Genomic DNA, 20,221 nt, shown 5'->3' with positions numbered 1-20,221 from the left:
GTTACCATATATCATCATTAGAATCGGTTATTGAATCGCCGGGTGAGCAGTAATGGCAGCCTCTCAATTTAGATCCCTGAACAGACAGTAGTGGTTGACTGATTAAAACGAATAGAGTGCTCCAATACTCCGAACCCTTAGTTATTAGCTAGTCTTTTTTAGATGCGCTTGCTTACGCTTAATATTGGACATTTGATGTCAGTGGTGAATCTTGGCTTTTCTGGAATGGGCTTTAGATGGGTTTAATTTTAGACTGAAGTTGTTCACAATCATGGAAGTAAGATTCACTGTGAATGAGATTTAATATTATTAGGGCAGCCTAATCACCATTTTACAGACTTCAGATACTTATTGTTGTTTCTAGGGAAGCTCTTAGCTGTTTTAGTAGATGAATATTTAAGTGTTCAGGGTTAACAAACGAGAAAGCTACCAAATACTAAAAGAAAAAAATAGTAAAGAACAACTGAATGTTCTGATTATTTAGGCCAGCTGTCAGGAATTGAGATTATATTTCACTTTATTTGATATTCGACTGACCATATTTAATAACCCCCAAATTCATTCTAAAAGTCACAGAGTAGCTCATGAACTAATCAGACGAGTGGTGATTTATTTAGCTAGCGAGTTTAAAGCGTAGTTAGTGATTAAATGTTGTCGGTAGCTTTATGCTAACTTGGTATCGTCAACAGTCATTTTATTGAACAAAAACTAACCTATATATTAAGTAGTTTGACAACTGAGAAAAACGTATTAATTGCTGCATTCATTATGAGTTCCATCAAGGAAAAGGTGTTGCAAAAACATGTGCCTTGAATTCTTCTGTTCTTGTGGAAAATATTGTATCCAAATGTACGTGAGCTTTGGTTTAGACGATTTAAAGATGGTCAATTTGATGTTAATGATGGTGAATGTAGCCTATTAATACATTGTTTTCTGAAAAAAAAAAATTGTCATTTTAAAAAGTACACAACACTTGGTATAAAGTAACAATAGTAACAATTTTTAATTACTATTATATGTTGCACAAAAACACTTTAAAACCTATGTATTACTAGTAAGTCCACCTTTTTATACGAATACTTTAGAAATTCCATGCAATTCTAACCATCAATCTCTTTGTTAAAAGAAAAATATGACAAATGCAAATATACAAATGTGCTGTCTATCAACTGCGTTGAGGCCAGAATGGCTTCGGTTAAAATAACAACATTCGGGATTTTGATATTTCGTGAATTTTGTTTGTAGTTGTTTGTACACTTCTGATACTCCTGGGCTAGCGAAGATTTAATGAATTCCCGATTTGCTAAACGTTGCTGAACAAAATAAACAAAAAGGGGTGGTGTGGGGGGGGGTAAACCTGATATACTGATCCACTGGTGCCATTCATCATTGTTCTGTTTATCCAATGAGGGGATCAGGCTGTGGTAGGAGCATTCCAATTATCCCAGCCTGCACTCTAACAAACCATGATAACCAACTTGAAAGTGCTGTCACTTTGTTGAGTAAGTAGCACAAAATCAAAAACACATTTGAAAGATAAATATTCTGAACGAGTGTGCCTGTGTTTTTTCCTCCCACCATTTTAATGAGAGTAAATGTGGTGTGGAAATAGATCAAATAATATCCCATAAGAAGGAAGTGGGTCCTTGTCACTGGCGGAGGGGAGGAAAGGCATGCTGTGCTGCTCTCTGCACTGATTGGGCTTCTAAATTGTACTGTTTTCTCCTCTGTGGCTTTCTCCTTGCGTGTGTTTGCATTGTGCTAACTACCCAGCGACAATAATTAGTATTCCTCTGTTCCAACTCTCCACAAATGAAGCCACATAGGCCCCCATTGTTTAGCGGAGTCTGTGCCCACCCCAGATGTCGCAACTGCTAAGAATTAATGTGGATTAAAGTGACGCAGGAGGAATGCTAATGTTATCTTTGTCGTCTTTCTGACGGCCGGAGAATTTAATTGCCCTAAAAAAGAGCATAAAAAATGTAATTCGTAATTTCATATTTATTATAATAGCCTCTGGCTGTGAGAGTGGGGGAGGGGGGAGGGGGGAAATAGGAAACACAGTTTTTCTCGCCCTTTGCCCTTGTTAGAACTCTCTCGGCTGCTCCAGCATCTCCTGATTACGAACAGAGGCTACCTTGGTTTGCAACTTCATTAAAATCTATTTAAATCAACTTCAACCGCAAAGTGCTCCTTCTTTCAGCGTGTAAGAATGTTAAGTCTCAGGGAACATCATTAGAGTGTGTGTGTGTGTATGCTGTTGTGTGTGTGTGTGTGTGCTACCTTCCTCCAAGTTGGGATAATAAGCTACCTCACAAGTGTCAACACCCTCACCCTTGAATCGCGTCCGTGCTGCTGTAATGTGCGTGACAGCCCGGGCGTCTGTGCCTGCATTCCACTTGAGCACGTTTTGTTCCTGGATTTGCAGTAAGCGCGTTTACTGTAGAAAGTGCCACGCTGTTGCCCTTGGGCACTAGCCCCAGTGCCTCGGCCTCAAACAACTGTCACCCCACAGGGAAAGGCCTCGGATGACACCTCACAAGAGCAAATGGCAAACAGTTATGCTTGCGGAACACCTCTACCTCTGAACTTTAGCCTCTCATTATTTTCACAAAGTGCCTCAATTCCCAAAATAGAGTCACAGTTACTGCTTCATTGGGGCTGCACGGCAGCAGAGGCTGCCACAGAGCAGCTATATTTACCAACACTAATGTTCCAGCTCTTCACATATGAAACCACATAGGCCAGAAGTTTGAGAACATCATTCAATTTTTGCTCCGAAATTCAAAGATTATCCCTCTTTGCTGCAGTAACAGCTTCTACAATTCTGGGAAGGCTTACCACTAGATGATGCGGCATTTCTGTTAGAATCCAATAGCATTAATGAGGTGAAGTACTGATGATGAATCTTAGCTTTGGATCACAAAAGCCACTTCAACTCATCCCACGGTTATTGGATGCGACTCCAGCACCCCAGATAATGCAGCTCTAATTCCGAGGGGCGTTATGTCTCTCTAGCCGACACCTGGCATTGGGCAAAGTGACTAGGCTCATATGCAGCTACTCCAGAGTATCCGGATCTATTTCATAGATCTTCTGTAAAGATTGTGTCAACTATGTAAGCACATTTAAATATTTTGTCCACAATATGTGCTTTATTTTTTTTTTATAGCAAAATATACTAATCTAATACTTTCTTTAATTTCCCCTGGGGATCAATAAAGTATCTATCTATCTATCTATCTATCTATCTAATCATAAAGAGTGCCTACAAGTTTGTGAACACAGTGTATATTTCTAGTACCTGTGCAGTGTAGTATTGAAGGTAAGAGCATTTCAGACCATTTCTTTTGGTCCTTTAGACGCGCTGTCAAAAGGACCAAAAGAAATGGTCTGAAATGACTTGGAGTAAAACGTTTGTATGTTTATGCAAATTTAGAATGTAACCATTCAATGCTTCATAAAACACTCTCTAAATGTTTTCAGGGTTAGAGCTTTGTTAGTGTGAATTGTCATTTTTATTAATTTATTAATTTATTTATTATTATTTTTAAGATAGTATTAAGACATTCTGTGTTCTTCTACCAGGACACTACTGACTCATCTGGAGGAGGGAAAGTTTGGTTATGGCTTTGAGCAGTTCTGCTGTCACCTTCAGTACTACACTACCTATGCTGACAACATCCAGACTGCAAAGAAGTCTCTGATGGTAAGTTAAATGTAAACACTAAGTGAGTCTTAAAATGTAAGGCAACTACGTAGTTCATTATAGTTACTATGGTGTATAGTAACCTATTTCTCGCTGGTACCCTTAAACTGAGTTTGGGAATCTTCCCACATGTGGCTTTGAAGCTAAATTCTGTCCATCACCAGGCCAGGCCCCACTCTGAGTTAGCATTCGTATTTTGCCTTTTGATTAGAAATCTGGATAGAGGTCATCGCCTTGCGGTCATGCCTGTCAGTAAGAATTCATGAATATGTATTCATTATAGATCTATGGTAATGTGCAGGATTGACAGTGTATCATGCCCCGGCTCTAATTAGTCTACACCTATTAAGCCGTTGTGTAGTATGACACAATCTCTTTTCTCTCTCTTTTCTATTGTACAATATTGTTGTGTCCAACTTTTGGGGTGGGGGAGGGGGATGGTGAAGAAAAAAGAAAGTCATTGTTGGGTCAGTAACTCAAAGATCGCCACTCAAAATGATTGACGTCTGGAGCCCTTAAAAAATGGAGTCACCTACCTGATTAAGGCTAGTGGATGACACCCTGTGCAAACAGATCTCTCACAGGCAAAGCCCAGCGGTACCATTAAGTCCAGCACTCCCGTCTCATTAGGCCTGACTTAAGTGGGCAGCCTCCGTCAATTGGCCCAAAAAAAGTGCAATAGGGAATCTCTGTCTCGCTCTCGCTCGCTCTGTGCTAATTAGCTCCTCCTTCAGCGAGGCACCTGTACCCCCGTGTATGGCTGACTGATTCCTTGTTAGACCAAATCAGGTAGTGGTTAAAGAATTATCACCATGCTATGCTAATGCTAACTTCAACATTCAGAACGAGTAGATGAGCACCATTCCAAAGAGGGCCTCAAATCAAATTAAACATGTTCTACCATGGCTGGGGGTGGATGTTTTAGAGTGAACGTATATTAGGAAGAGGGATGTTCGGAGCGTTCTCCTCGGCCATAAAGCTTCTCGGCAGCGGAACCGCGGCGAAGCTAACATCTGCTCTTATTTATCTGTGGGAAGCCTGGAGCTTCGCAGATATTAATGTCTTAATTAAGAGGAGGGATACGTCTGCGCCAAATTGACTGATTCCCATTGATTCGGGACTGAGCTGTGTAAGTTAGCATTGATTTCCCCCGCCAGGCCTACATGGCAGTAATTGCAGGAACACAGAGCGGCATGTTTGCCCTGACGCGTGACTCAGACACAGGCAATCTGTCCCTCTGGATCTCCACTGTGTCACCACCTGCCTGGTGAGCATGTGCTGGAGAAATAAAGGCCCTCTTACAGAGGGAAGGAGCACTGCTTATTTGTAGTTGGACTATAGGCCTATTAATGTTTTGGTAATGATCTCAGTTTGAATTTGCTTAGATATTAATTTATTTATTTACCCAGAGTACCATGAATAGAGATTGGAAACTCTTTCTCACAGTTGCTCAGTCAAAGATTAAAATAGCAGTGCCCCATTCCTGTCTTTCTAATGGCCTGTTTATACTTTGAGGAGTTCTTTTAATGCTGAAAACAGTCTGGTTCTTGTTAAGTTTGGTGACAAATGATTCAGCAAAAAATGGAATGCAGTGACAAATGATGGCTGTTTAGACCTATATGGCAAAATCAGTTGTCAGCTGTAAAGAAGCCAAATATGGTCTAAAGCAAGGTTTCGATAGCAGCAGTTGCTTAATCAGGACATGCTGCTGTCGTACGCAAGAATGACATGATTATTTGTGTATTTAATTGTTTCATAAATATGATGTATTTCACACCATTCTACATATTTGTAGTGCAACAAAATCATACTAATGCAGCAATACCCAAAGTTGTTAAGCTCCTATGGAATTTTAATTAAAATACTGTAATTTATACAAAACTGCAGCTTTTTATCAAACAAACCAAAATAAAGTGACAGATGGCCTTTTACGGTGGAATTATTACATTATGTATCTCAAACATTTTCCTTGCTCCAACACCCAGCCCCCCACCCCCACTTTGGGGACCACTCTATTAATGGGCTGACCCTACACATAGTGTAACTGCCACAGAGCACCAGGGTTCTGGGGATATAATTTCAAGCCCTGCCTCAGACCACTGTTTGTGAGGAGTTTGGTGTGTTTTCCTGTGTCTGCAAGGGTTTCCTCCCACGGTTCAAAGCATATGTTGGTAGGTGGATTGGCTGTGCAAATAAAAATTTCATAGGTGTGAGTTTGTAAATGTATGTGTGAGTGTGTGGTGCCCTTTGAGACCGGTAACCCTTCCGGGTTTCCTTTTGTGTTTCTGCCTTGCATCTTGTAGTTCCAGGCTCCTCACCCACTGCGGCCCTGAGCAGAAGTGGATTCCGAAAATGCATGAAAACCACTTTATTATGCATTTAAGCATCCAAAAGCCTAAAATCAGTCCCAAGTGTAAATACAGATTAAGCAAACTCATTGTAAACTAAAACATAATTTAGTCATAAAAGAAATCCTCCATAAAAGAGTTCTATTTGAAACCTTTAAAATGCCTCAACTTTTCAAATGAATAACTTTTGTCCATGAACTCTCATGTCACAGGACAGACAACAAAGGCCTTTCATACTGATGGGCTTTTAAAAATGAATTGACAGGGTATTGCACCAAAACGAGGACCCCATGTTACATTCCTGTTGCAGTGCCAAGGTTACATACATAGAAAAATAAGGACGTGGTTCATTATAAGGCATTTGATGACCCGATAAAACATGAAAATATCTTATTATTATAATGTTTTTTTAATATGTATAACCCTGAGTCCAAGGCCAAAGGTTTATGCGGGTGTCGAAGTGCACAGACTGTTTTATATATCTTTTTTTTTTTATTATTAACCTTGCATTCATCATATGAAGTTTTCTGCATGGAAAAATGTATGAGCAGGTTTGTAAAGGCAAACAAATGCAAACATTAGTAGACTCTTATAGGTACAACACTGCCTATTTATTTTAAATGGTCATTTTGAATGTCTTAAGTGTCACAGACCCTAATATAAAAATAGCTTTCCAGTTAAAAACTGCACATATCAGCAATATTATTTAGTATAATAATAGCACATTTGTTATTAACTATATCTTTCTGCTGACTTATAAGGCCTTGCATGTATTAGCTCCATCCTGTCATTCTGCTCTCTTACAGCTCAATGCTCCTCCACTCTTACTTAGGTCCTCTGATTGTGCTCTACTGGCTGTTCCAAGGTTTATGTCCACAATGGGTGGCAGGTTTTTCTGTGTTTAAATCTTAGCTAAAATCCTACCTTTCCTCTACTTTTTTTAAAGTGTTAAACTGTGTTTTATATATATATATATATATATATATATATATATATATATATTGTAAATGGTTCTTTGGGTTTAAATGCACATGAAAGGCACTATATTAATGTAACTACTTATTGTTGTTGTTATTATTATAATGACTATATTATGCAGCATTTAAATATTGCTTGGAAGAATCACATTTCATGACCCAATTACAAAAAAAACATGACAAGAAACATTCATTAACATTCAAGAAGATTCAGCTCATAGCATGTGCAGCATGCTTGTGATTTAGTGTGTGTCGCCCTCACAGAGGGAGACCCAGCTGCCTCGTCCATAAAAGCTAGCTGAGCAGGTGTGCATGGCCAGCTCTGTGCCTATTACACTGCACAGGGTGTGTACTATTCAAAGATTATGGTTCATTTAGTATTCTGTATGTATTTTAGAGGAAGGTATAAACAAATAAAACTTGGGCCTAAATCAAACTCTGAACACCACAGACACAGGTTTGATTTTGTTAAATTAGAACATGAGGGTGTCTGGCCTACTGATACAGATACATTGTTGGCAAATGAATAAGGGTTTGTGTTATATCATTTCATGGGGTCTTGATGAAAGGTCTATGACATGCATTAGTCAAAATCCTACAAGGATCAAATACCGCACACCATTCACCTCCTGTATAAACAGCCCTGTTTAGAATGACCAATTTCAGCTCCTGTTCCTTTAAATGAGAATGAGCCACAGCTTAGTTCAGCACAAGATCCCAAGAAGGAGGAGAAGCTCTAGTTTTTAGCCATTTTCTCTCAGTTCTCTTTGTTTTCTGTATTATTCAGTACTCTTATTTCTACATACAGGTTCTGCTTTTTTTTTTTTTTTTTTTTTTCCCCCCAGTTTAACATTTGACTTGATGGCACAATTCAGAACGGCTCATTTTCTCAGATTGGCAGGCCACAAAAAACTGCCTGGGTTGTATTGTTAATTAATGTGCTTATGTTTTTTTCACCCCACATAATCTGTCCCATTTACTTTCTTCATATACTATTTTCGTTTTATGTGATGCTAAGGTTTAACCTGTTTATTACAAACATCCACCAAAGTGTTTGAACTTTCTGTAATTTAATCTTTCTTTGAACTGACAGAAATATAAACCTCAGCTATTAATATTTAAAATCACTACTTGAATGAATTTTAAAATCAGAAGAGCGGCTGTTTTATTTATTCTTACACTATCCAACATATGTTAAGGTTTAATTGGGGAAATTTTCCCTATTAAAAAAATCAAAAACACTTTTGCAAACCATATTCAATGTTTAAGTTTTTAATAATGTGCTGTACTTTTTGTGAACAAAGAACCTGGATAATAAATACATTTAAACCCTGACTGCTAAATTGGTCTGAAAAAAATTAGATGTTTTCTAACTTGCTTGACTATTTGTTACCACTGCTGTAAAGGACTTTAGGTTTTAATGATTTTTGTTTGGGAAACTCACGTTCTTTTATAAATTTTTTTCAGGTGCAGCTGAAGAAAAACAAAGCATTCAGAAGATTTAAGAAGCTTCAAGAGTCCAGGCCTGAGTTCCATAACATGAAACTTGAGGACCTACTTCCTCTTCCTCTACAACGTATTCAGCAGTAAGTTTGACTCTGCACACAAGAGGGAAATATTCTGACTTCAAAGCTTCCTGATAGTACACAAGCACAAATCTCCTGCTAGCAAGAAACTCTGTGGTTCTGTGGAACATTTTACAAGCTCTTCAACTATAGACTAAGACTGGCTCGGAAAGTTTTGACTCGTCAGTTGTCAGAGCAACTCAGGCATTGAATTCCATATTACGTGCAAATGAAATGGATTGTTCGCCAGCGTAGTTTTAGTGCATTTAAACCATCTGCTTTTGCAGAGAGATTACGGCCGTTCGACAGCTCCTACAAGATGGCTCCACTGATATGTAGTCATTTTCTGAAGAGAACGTAATGCATTTTGGTTATGCATCAGTGTCTTCTGACACTGGCCAGTCTGCTTCCTTTGATGTGACTAAAGTCTCCTTGTTTGCTGTCAAATCACTCTGCAACGCTCCCTTTCCCTCATCCGACTATGTGTAGTGAGAAAAATTTTGGGAATCGTTGGGACTCACTTGTAGCTGTCACCACCGGGTTATGCTTTCCATGCTTGAGTTCTCCTTTTCTGTTTGCTTGCTTTGGCGAAGTGGCCCCTGCACCATAAAAAAATTAATAAATAATAAAAACGTAGGAAGACTTTTTGATGACAGACGTAATTATTATTTGATGTCATGCTCATGCCAGCCTCTAGACTGTCCAAGAACTGTCAAAATCCCCTTTGTTAAGCAGCCGATTTTGTTGGCTGTAATTTCATGCGGTCGTGCTCTCAGCCGTTAATTAGTGTAACAGGGTGCGAAATGGGCTGAAACATGCTTAAGAACCAGCGAAAATGATGTGACACTGCTTTATCAAGCTGCTCAAGTCGATCTTAATTAGGCTTTCATGTCACTCCTACTTTGTACAACGTAGCTTCGCAGATGAAAGAAGCAGACATCACACTACTGTTGCAATGGAGATAATTATATCTTTAAATTTCTGCGACTTGTGTAACAGAATGTCTTTTCTCCTGTGTAAAATGCTACATAGACACTTTATTCTTGGCACTTTCCATCTGTTGTCGTGAGGTACACCTATATAACACACTAAAATTCTCTTCTGTTCAGAGAAGTAGCGGTCCTTCTGTTTTAAGAAGCGAGTTAGGAATTCTGACATGTAATATGTGTTTTTGTTTTGTTTTACAGCTGTAGTGCATGGCCTTTTGTAGGGAACATGTCATTATCCAGTTTCTTGGTACGTGTTTTTTTTTTTTTTTTTTTTTTTTTTTTTTTCTCCTTCTTCTTCAGTTTCTCATGAGAAGATATCCTCTAATTTCTTTCGGAATTGCTGTGCCCCGTCCCCTCGATCAGTGCGTTCAGAGGCCCTTCTTGATCCGTCCGCCTCCACTCAGGTCTAGATCACTGTGTTTCCCATTGTCCCCCATTGATTCTGCCTCCCTCCTCAGGCAGGCCGAGGACACACGGGGGACACATAATTGTATGATGATCTTAAGTGCTGTAGCAGAAGGGCTCCATTCTTGGTGAGTGCAGATAATCAGGAGGCTCACCTCCAGCGGCGACTCTGGAGGAAATTGTTGTCACTTATCGGCTCGGAGGATGATGGAGAGCCACTGCGGGCGATCTGGAGCACCGCAGCTACTTAAGACGTGCCACAGGATGTCGGGCAGGAAATAAAATCATTACTTATATTAATCAGCATCTGTTGGTGCAAAAAAGAATGCTGCCTTTCTTGCTGCCTTCACTGTCCCCTCTTTATTTATCAAATGGACAAATAGACCATGCATAACCTTTCAAAGATAGAAAAAAAATTGTATTTTTATGGAAAATTTTAGGGCAAAATACTTTCAGCAGGCTTTTAGCAGATATGAAATAAACAAATATTACAATACTGTGCCAAATCAGACACTGCACTGCACTACACACATTTTAGGAGATATTTTTATATTGTTTTGGTAACACATTATTCTCTCACTTTTTGATAACGTATAATTATCCGTATTAAAAATGACAACAAGGAATGAACTAATAATGAAGTAGTTTGAAAAGCGAGAAGAATTTATTTGTCACGACATTCATTATGAGTTCCATTAAGTTCCATCAAGGAAAGAAGTGCCGCAAAAGCAGGTGCATTGATTTGTTCTGTTCTTGGGGGTAATACTGTATCCAAAAGCACTTGTGAGTTTTGTTTTAGTTTATTTATAAATGGTGATTTTGATGTTGGCTATCATAAAGACAACATATTAATTCTTCATTTTTAGGTTTTCTTAATGATTTGACGAGTGTAATTTTAAATACTACACGTTACTTTAATAATGGCAGTTTTGAATTTGATTTTAATCATACATACTCAAAAACGCTTTGTACACCTAATATTACCGAAAACATATGCATGCATACTTAAACTCTTAAATTTACAATAGTCCACCCTCAAAAGGAAAGAAAAAATGTCATATTTAAAATGAAAAGGCAGGATTATGTAGAAAATGAAAGTATGAACACCTATGCAAGACCTGGTGGACCACCAGAACAATGCATATTTAAATATGCAATATCATCATACAAATATCCCAATACATATTGGTTGCAATCACTGCTGGTTCACTGAGAATGTAAATTTTAGTCTAGAAAATGATTTTTATTTATCGGGTTCAGTAATCGTGGCAATCCTAAACCATTCCAGTGTTGATTTCTGTAGTTCTCATTCTTAATTTCTCTCTCTTGACCCTTCTCCCAAACCACTGAGGCCTCACCTCTCTGGGACGTTAATGACCGTGACCCATAGCAGAGGTGAGATCTATTGCCAGTGTGAACAGAACAGAGACGTGACCGTGTTATGCTTGGGACCATATCACAGAATTTTATTACTTGAACATTGATGTAGGCAAAGGCCCATGAAGAACTTGAACCTTCCCTTTTGCAATGAGGCTTGTAGTTCTGATTATGTCATGGGGTCACAGCTCCTTTTCTTTTCCTTTTTTTTTTTTTTTTTTACATGGAAAAATCAGGGGACGCCTTGTGCTAATGGAGCCCAAGACCATTATGTAGACGTTGAGTTGAGGCTGTTATGCTGGAGTTCATCACAGTCAGAGCTTCATGTGAAATATAATGTCTGAAGGTCATGAGGTATTCTCCTAGTTTATCTCCCATTTAAAGTATGTTTGAAAGAACGCAGATTGAACTCATTTGAAAGCAACTGTTCAGTTCCCTTCTTTAATCATGTTCCCTTTGCCATTAAGGGCGAGGTGACTATAACCTCGCATTGCTTTTCGACTTTGATGTGCGACAGCCAGCGTTGTACACAAGTTGACAGATAACAGCCTGAATCATCTTTAGATTTGTTACCTGCCCAGACCTCCGATGACCTCGACTGTCCTCTTTCTTTGATGTCTGCAGATCTGGGAGTTCTACCAGACTCATTAAGCTTAAGAAACAGAGAACTGTTCGGGAATATTCAAGCTCATTAACGAGCGTTATGTTTCATACATTCGCTCTCACCACTGCTATTGATTCCCTAAATATAACACTACCTTCATATCTTCGACCTTGATATGTTGACCTCAAGTAGCGCTTGCTTCATGTAATGACTGCTGAGAGAGAGAGAGAGAGAGAGAGAGAGAGAGAGAGAGAGAGAGAGAGAGAGGATTTATTAACATTCTTGGAAGCAGCCTAACAATCCAGCTTGCTTTTTCTTGTCAGTTCGTTGAGAATTTATAGAGTTAAAGAGGTGTGAGATGAGGACATTCTAGCACTTCCTGTATTTGAGTTTGTTCAGGGCAGATTGAGTTAATGAACCCCAATTTGTGTTTTCTTTCTGTGTAAGTTGTTTACATGGCATGAATGTTCACTTTACTATGTCCAATAACGCGTGGACAGATTTTTGCCACAGTTCTCCTTATTTTTAAATTTATTTATTATTTATTTATTTAACCAGGTTAGTACCCTTTGAGATCACTGATCTCTTTTACAAGGGAGACATGGCCGAATATGGCAGCAACACAGTTACAATAAATAATACACACAAAAACATATTCAGATAAGTACATCTTATGTAAAACATCTACACAACAACAATCTGGACTCAGTTGACTTCATCATATCCTTAAAGCTGTGTGTGTTAAATGGTACAATGTCTTCAATCTTAATTTCGTTTGGTAAATTATTCCAGGTGCAGAAAACCTGAAAACCAAGAGAACGAAGACAGTGGGTACCATTATTCACATTTTAAAAAGAGAAGACAAATAAATGGAGTTTACCAATAATGGTTCTGTATATATTTGATAAAAGCATTATTTGAACCGTTTTCCCCCCTAATTTAATAGTTGCCAGTTCTGTCTGTTAGGTAGAACTATGCTACCAAGATGGGGAAGGTGAAAGAAACCACAAGCCGAGTACTGTTTCTTTTCAAACTGCTGTTGACACAATGCCACTAGTGCATACTTGGAGAACAGTTCTATTTGTCCAGACCTGCTATTCCATCTTATAGACACTAGTGCTGGCTAGTATTGAGAGGAGGAAAAGGGACATCTTACCCATTCAGAGAACAAGTCCAATTGTGCTCTCTAATGGTGCATTTCTACTGCATGAAACCTACTCTGCTGTGATTGGATTTCCTGTATTTTTGCTTTTCCAGTTGCCAAATCTGTTTCCTGGTTCCTGGAACTAGTAGTTTTTTTAGTTCTTGCTCATGTCCGATTCCAAGTCAGCAGAATTATGGACTAAACATGACATATAAACCTTGCAGAGCACTGATTGGCCAAAGAGACTTGTCAGTTATGATGAAATGCAGACCTTCATCACAAAGTAACTATCTGTAAAATCTCCAGTTTATAGCAGCAGTCATATTTGTTTTTACCTGTCTCACAATGGCAGCTCATAAATAACGTCATGGTCTTTTGAAGAGGTTCAAATACTCCTTAGGATTTGTAGCCAAGAGAATAGCTCCAGTAATCCAAACAAATTTTTTTTTAATTCCCAGTTGTCACCAATTAACATTTGCATGAAAAAATCTTGATTGTTTAAAATATTTCTGTTACAAATTGTTATATATTTTTTTTTGTGTGTGTGGGGTGGGAGGGTAGTTTACAGTGGTCATCTATACTGAATGCAGAGAAGCAAGAACTAGGTCATGTATTTCCCATCCCAAATAATGTACAAACTGTCCGTTTTAAGTTGGACAATGCACATTCTGTTTTCCTTTCCGATTCCGGTTTAATTGCTGTAGTTGGGCAAGTGCAGTCGCAAGGCTCGCGCTGTCTTTCACTGCCTCAAAGTGTATTGCTCATACTCATGAAGCTATTAAAACGGAGTAATTATGCAACCGCCTATGCCGTGCTCAATAACCCATGCAGGAGCCTGACAGTTTCTGTTGTCTCTTAATTAGGAATTTTAATCCTTAATGCACGTATTTAAAGGAAAATAATTAGACAGATATTTCCTCTCTCTTCTTCTGCATTGACGTGTGTGTAAGTACAGAATGACCCACGTCTGCTGGGGGCAGGCGGGTGGAGGGGGAGTGGTGGGGTAGGAGAAGATGAGGGGGAATAAAAACATGAAGCTCATTTCATCTGCATATTACAAAGGCATTAGTGTGGCGGGGCGTCTGTGGTGGTAACTAGGCCAGCCATGCTTTCTAACACAGCGTGCCTCTTCATTAGAATATCTGAACTGTTATAAATATGGCTCAGATTATGTTATTGTCTCGTTATCTTCTCTTTGCTTTGGTGCTAATGAGTGGGACAGGGTGGCTAAACGAGCAAGTTCCATCTACATTATTTGGAATGTGCTTTAATAATGCTCATTAGGCCGTTCCCTTTTTTGTTACGCTGCTTCTTTAATTAGATTTCCTCTGCCACCCCCCAACCCCACCAAACCCTAATAAGGGCATTCGTGGCTGATAATGCCTGTAATGTGTTTGTTACTACAACATGAGACAAGAAGAAAAAGAAGTGAGATTATTTCTCTTTTTTAAGTGCCTCTTAATAGACGAAGGCTTAATTGGGTCTTGTTTGGTTTTCCTTTGATTCCTAATGAGTAATACAGCATTTCCCCCCCTCTTCACCCCCTTCACCCGCCTATTCCTTCACATTCAGAAATACTTGCCTGTTCTGTTAAGGTTCATTTAGGCTGTTTGTAGGCCTGCATAAGGCTTTGTTCTGTGTTCTGTCAGCATAATAATCTACTGTAAAGGGATCATGGCATGAAGAACGTTCCATGACTCAAAGTTAGCTCGGAGAGCTAAGAGCAGCCTTCCAATGACATACACAAAAGTAGGTCTACTTTTCTCAAGCTTATGCTTGTCAACTTACCAGACAGGATCACTCTTTCCACCGCATGTCTAATGCCACGGTTAGAAGGAGATGGCATTTTTGCGTGTCTCTTTAAAAGTCGTCTTGGCACCTGTGTGTCTGCTGAGGCCATCTCAGACTGCAAATGGAGGAGGTCTGTTCCTGTCTCCATCTGATGGCGGGAGAGAGAGAGGAGAAAAAGAGAGGGAGAGAACGACAGAGAGACTCTCGCAGTGGAAATCAATGTCAGTTGTCAATGCACTCCAAGGTCACAGCGCCCTCCTGAATGGATAGATTAAGAGAGTGACCGCTTAGCAAAACTACTTTTCAGATGGCAGCAAAGGTCTTCTCCTGGTGGGTGACCTCATGTCCTTCTCTCCAGTGGACCACAGCTCACTGTCACTGTGTGTCAGGTCCCATATTGGCTTTTCAGCAATACGAGGAAAGGACAAGCTTCGTCTAGGCCGTAAATTCCTATCACTCTTTATTTGGTGCACCCCAGGTCACACTTCAAAGGTCTATTAACTTTTATGTGTGTGCTTAGAAAATACATGGATTCTTCACGCTCCACTCTTTTTGTCCACACTGAGGCGGATGTACTTTGGTAGATGTGCCTGAATTACCACTGAATTTACAAAGGCTATAGCTATTCATGTACACTGTGTAAAAGATGGTTAATTGTACTTTGCTTGTGATGTACTCAGTATATAAGGTGCACTAAAGTAAGGGAGCTAACAACAAGCTCAAGACAGAAGAAAAAAATGCCAATAGGGTGGTTTCCTATCCTCCTCCAAAATTATAGTGCTGTTTCTGCAGTGCTGATCCTGGAGTAGCAATGACAGAGACTCATCTCTCTATTACAGGTCACTCTGATTTTGACTCTGTAGTTTTATGGCAAAAACACTACATGGTGTTTGTTAAATGACATTGACATGTCTGTGTGAATTCTGGGTAACATTCAACTGCCATTGAAAGTTGGGGTGGATTAAAAAAACCTTAATATTGTTAAAGGGGACTGCACTTAAAGGAGATGTAGTATACCACTCTTCCACAAGTTGACACAGAACACAATTCTCTTCAGTTCTTAATAAAAAAAACATCTGTGAAATGCTTTGTTCCAAACACCCCAGTACCATTCTTCCACTGTTTATACAGCACTGTTCAGAACGAAGAATTTCAGTGGCTGTTCCTTTAAATGACAATGAGCCACAGCTTAGTTCATTGTGAGAACCTAGGAGTGAGCAGCAAAAGCTCTAGAATTTAGTCATTCTCAATTGGTTTTCTTTTTTCCCCTCAAATTTTTGTTTATGCCATGTTAAATCAGTACTTTTATTTCCCTGCATTCTGAGTGTAGAGGTCCATCTAGCCCAAAAGGTTTTACCAGAAAACATTTATGGCTTGTGGACGGTCACTTCCTATTCCAGCTGCCAGAATGTATGGTAGTCTTTGGCCTCTCTTTCACTAAGCATGGAGGGTAAGCTTTTTGTGTCTTTAAGCTGTTTTCCTGCTCAAACAAGAAGTTATGTAATGTGATTTATTTTTTTTAACAGGTGAGTTAAAAAAGTACAATCTCTCCTTATTTAAAAAATAAATAACATGTCAGTAGCTGTTAGAAAAACTGTCACTGTGGTGGTACCCTCTAGGCGACATAATCTGTATATTTAATTGGGGAACATTATTGTAACTCATTCTATTATAATTGTGGATTTATAAGTTGTTGATTTCATATGCTCCATTTCATCTACAGGACTTAATTTATGCTTTTATTTTACAAAAATCTATAATGAAAGTTTGCAAATATTCACCTCTCTTTCGGGTACCTGTACCTTTTTCCCCCCCTGAGAGTGTAGCTTGACCAAACGAGTCCTCCTGTTGGCCACACATAAAATTGATGGTTCTACAAGGGTTCTTTAATAAAGGAAATGGTCTTACATAGATCTCACCACGCTAAATAAATGGAGAACTAAGATTTTATTTATTTTTTTGTTATTTACTTTGTGTGCAAAGCAGCACAGACTACACACTTAATGGGTCTACAAGGGTTTTTATTGAAGGACAGGATTCTATACAGAACCCTGAACACTTGAAGAACCTGTTGCATGATTAAAGGTTCTTTAAATGGCCTTTAGATTAATGGAGAATGTGCTACATATGGCTCCATATAGCATTTTTGGAGAGGGTTCAAAATAGCACCAAAAACGGTTCCTCTATTAATACAAGCTTGACATCAAACAATAGAAGAACTGTTTTGATGTCATATACAATAATTTTCTAAAAGGTGCTATAGCAGTATCTATTTAATCATGCAAAAGTTTCTTCAAGTGTTCAGGATTCTGTATATAACCCTGTCCTTCAACAAAGAACCCTTGTAGACCCATCAAGTGTGTAGTCTTTGCTGCTTTGCACACAAAGTAAATAACAAAAAAAAAAAAAAAAATGATTTAGCGTTGTGAGATGTTGTGTATTTCCTGCTCCTGATTTCGGAATGTAAAAAGATAGCCCACTGCAAGTGGGCTAACGGGTCTGAAGTGGTGTGGAATGATACGGAATGGCCTCTGGCTCTGCAGTGGAAAAGAAGCCTATGTTTAGAACTTCTAATGCTAGATTTCTCTGCAGCTGTGGTTTCTCTGGTTGTGGTAGATTTATCTGGTTGTGAGTTGTTTTACTCTTTGTGTTTTCCCCACTTTTTTAAATAGCTGTGTTGTACATTCTAGTCAAGGTGCTCGGGAATTCAGGTGAGGTTCAGCAAATCTGTCTGTGGGAAGCAAATGTACAGAGTGCATAATCATGAATTAATACCTCAGTAAATGTGTGTGCACAATGTGGGATTTGGCTCCTCTGGCTTTTCAAGTGGAAAGCTTTGCACTGACATTCTCCAGTCACTGTTGTGAATAAATACACACTCACCTTTCGGTTTAGCAGGAAACTCTGCACACTAAGGCTGTATCAACTCGGCTCCTAGCCCAGAGAGAGCTAGAGAGGGGGGGGAATCTTAAAGGGCTTAATGTAGAATTTCTCTCTCTCTCTCTCTCGCCTTGAAGTCTCAGTATCTTAAAACTGCTCAGAAACTACTCTCCTAAAACTTCAGAAGCGGAGTTTAAAGTGTGCTACTCCCTTCCTCCCCTTCATCCCACCCCTCCCTGTGCTTGTCATGGTTTAACGTGTGACACAGCGTCGTGATGGCTGCCACCGTTGTTTACATTATTCCGACATGGCTGCAGGGAGCAGAGTGCGATGTTATTCCTCTCTCATCACCCTCCTCCAATTAGAAAAGGCCCTGCTTTGCAACATTGCACACCTTTCGCAGAAACACAGTATTTAAGCTCAACTTTTGAGCCCCGGGGGATTAAGCAGAAAGAGAAGCACTCCTGAGGTTAGACTGCAGTTACATTTTAGCAGGTACATTATTCACCGATACCATCCTTAACGTGTTATTGGTTTTATAATCTCACAATTGGGTTAATTGTTTGAGTGGTTTTATTCTAGCTGACTTCTGCATCTGCAAACTTTCTACAGAAGGATACACTAAACAATCTGCATCGCTGAAGACCCATTTCTGTTAAGTTGAAATCTCTTGAAAATCAAAGTGCCAAAGCCCATGGAGAATCAAACAGTCAGTGCTGACATTGCCACAGCGCCTAACTTTTCTAAGTGCCATCTCAATTGAAGGAGGCCTTTGATGTCTTCTGATGTTGGAGTTCTATTTAAGTGAGCTGTAATCTCCAGTATTAAGGCTCACTCTGTCTTTATCTGCTCCTCAGAAACAGTGAAATGAATAGCCCCCAAATTTCTCTCCCTCTCAATTTGGCCTCACCTCACGATGGGGGTCATTTCCTTAATGGGGCCCTTGATTTGGCCTGCCATTAATAACCCTTTTTCCTTTGGACAGGGAGGCAATAACACAATAATCAATATTTAATTTTTCCTGAACATGTGGAGCTCGACCCCATCAAATTCATTCACTTGTTTATGTGCAGTGGACGACAGGAAATACATTCTCTTCCTCTTGCGCACTCTCTCTCACTTTCTTTTGCCTTATTTCTTTCCAGCTGTTTTTCTTCCTGTCAACTGTAGCCATACAGTGGCATAAAAGAGTTCTGTAGATGAGTGAAGCAGTGCCTCTGTGCTGAATATTGACAAGCGAGCTTAAAATTAATAGATTTCTTTTTATTCTTCTTTACACAAAAAAATGTTTTTGACCTTGCAATCTCTTAGTGTGAACAATCTCATCTTGTGCTGATGGCGCCTGTCCAACCTCTTCACCTCGACTTTACTGCCTCAGTTGTTCTCTTTACTTTTTAAGGGTGTATTTTTAGACATCCACTACATTAAGCCATTGTTTTAGCTTGTTTATTTGTGGACTTTTATTTCCCCCCCCCCCCCCCACAGGTACAAGCATTTCTTGAGGGACTTGACAGAGAACACCAGTCCAGACAACCCAGAGTTCCAACAGCTTTCAAGTAAGAGCTTCCGCCGTCTCTCAGCTCAACAAACACTCCTTTATCCTGTTAGAGCTTGGTGACAAAAATGTTGATGGGTTCAGCCAGCCTAGATTTATTTTTTTAATTTCTTCATCATCTATTTATTGTCGAGATCTGTATCAAGCCGCAGAATCGTCGTCACCTAAAGCCACACTTGTTATGCATGTCAAATTTGCCTTCCATTCTTGTTTGTCAGTTTTATAGAAACCTCAAAAGATCACTCAGTGTTTGTGTGATTTCAGGGTGCTTTTGCGCCGCTAAGCAAGGATACCTTGGCCCACTGGAGGAAAGAAACGGTGCCAGGAGTGGTGCGTGTTGTGGCAAAACAAATCTGCCTCTGAAGAAGTTTTTTTTTTTTTGAGCTGGCAATGGAAAAGAGCTTCCCTTGTCTTTGTTAGGGTGACAAACAGAGCAACTTTGGGCTTTCCTTTCATCGTTCATTTGTGATTATTGTCACAAGCGCTGCTCCGCTCGCTGAGGATGAAAGTACGGCAAAGCTTAACGTGAGTCTAAATTCCCTGTGTGGATTTTGACATAATTAATTGGGACCAGATCAGAGGATATCAAGCGTGCGAAATATAAATAAATAACATCTCCAACATCAACAGAAGCCCCGATAATGACTAATTTCTATCGTCAAATAAACAGCAAATCCAACTTAAGCGGCAGTGTACACAAGGAATTATTTATGTGTATCAATTAAAATCTCATTGGTTGCGTGCTGCTTTTGCTTACAAATTAAAACAGCCCCTGATTCTAAGATGAAGGTACGTATCCAAATTTGCCCCTCCACCAGCTCTTCCTCTTCTCATTAGAGGTGTTTTTTTTTTCTTCCCCCCCCCCCCCCCCCTCAGC

At 39.4% G+C, this 20,221-nt stretch overlaps 1 protein-coding gene across 1 annotated transcript in view; it reads left to right on the top strand.

Annotated features, from left to right (window-relative positions):
* The window catches only part of arhgef39 (Rho guanine nucleotide exchange factor (GEF) 39), a 54,494-nt gene that overhangs the window by 10,439 nt on the left and 23,834 nt on the right, over window positions 1-20,221 (top strand). Inside the window, exons 4-6 of the mRNA XM_066669146.1 lie at window positions 3,589-3,709; window positions 8,502-8,620; window positions 19,275-19,345. Coding sequence (XP_066525243.1) covers window positions 3,589-3,709; window positions 8,502-8,620; window positions 19,275-19,345 — 311 coding nt within the window. The remainder of the gene's footprint in view (window positions 1-3,588; window positions 3,710-8,501; window positions 8,621-19,274; window positions 19,346-20,221) is intronic.

The sequence above is a fragment of the Hoplias malabaricus genome, chromosome 4, assembly GCF_029633855.1.
Source record: "Hoplias malabaricus isolate fHopMal1 chromosome 4, fHopMal1.hap1, whole genome shotgun sequence".
Taxonomy (NCBI): domain Eukaryota; kingdom Metazoa; phylum Chordata; class Actinopteri; order Characiformes; family Erythrinidae; genus Hoplias; species Hoplias malabaricus.
This window is presented reverse-complemented; position numbering and strand designations above follow the sequence as displayed.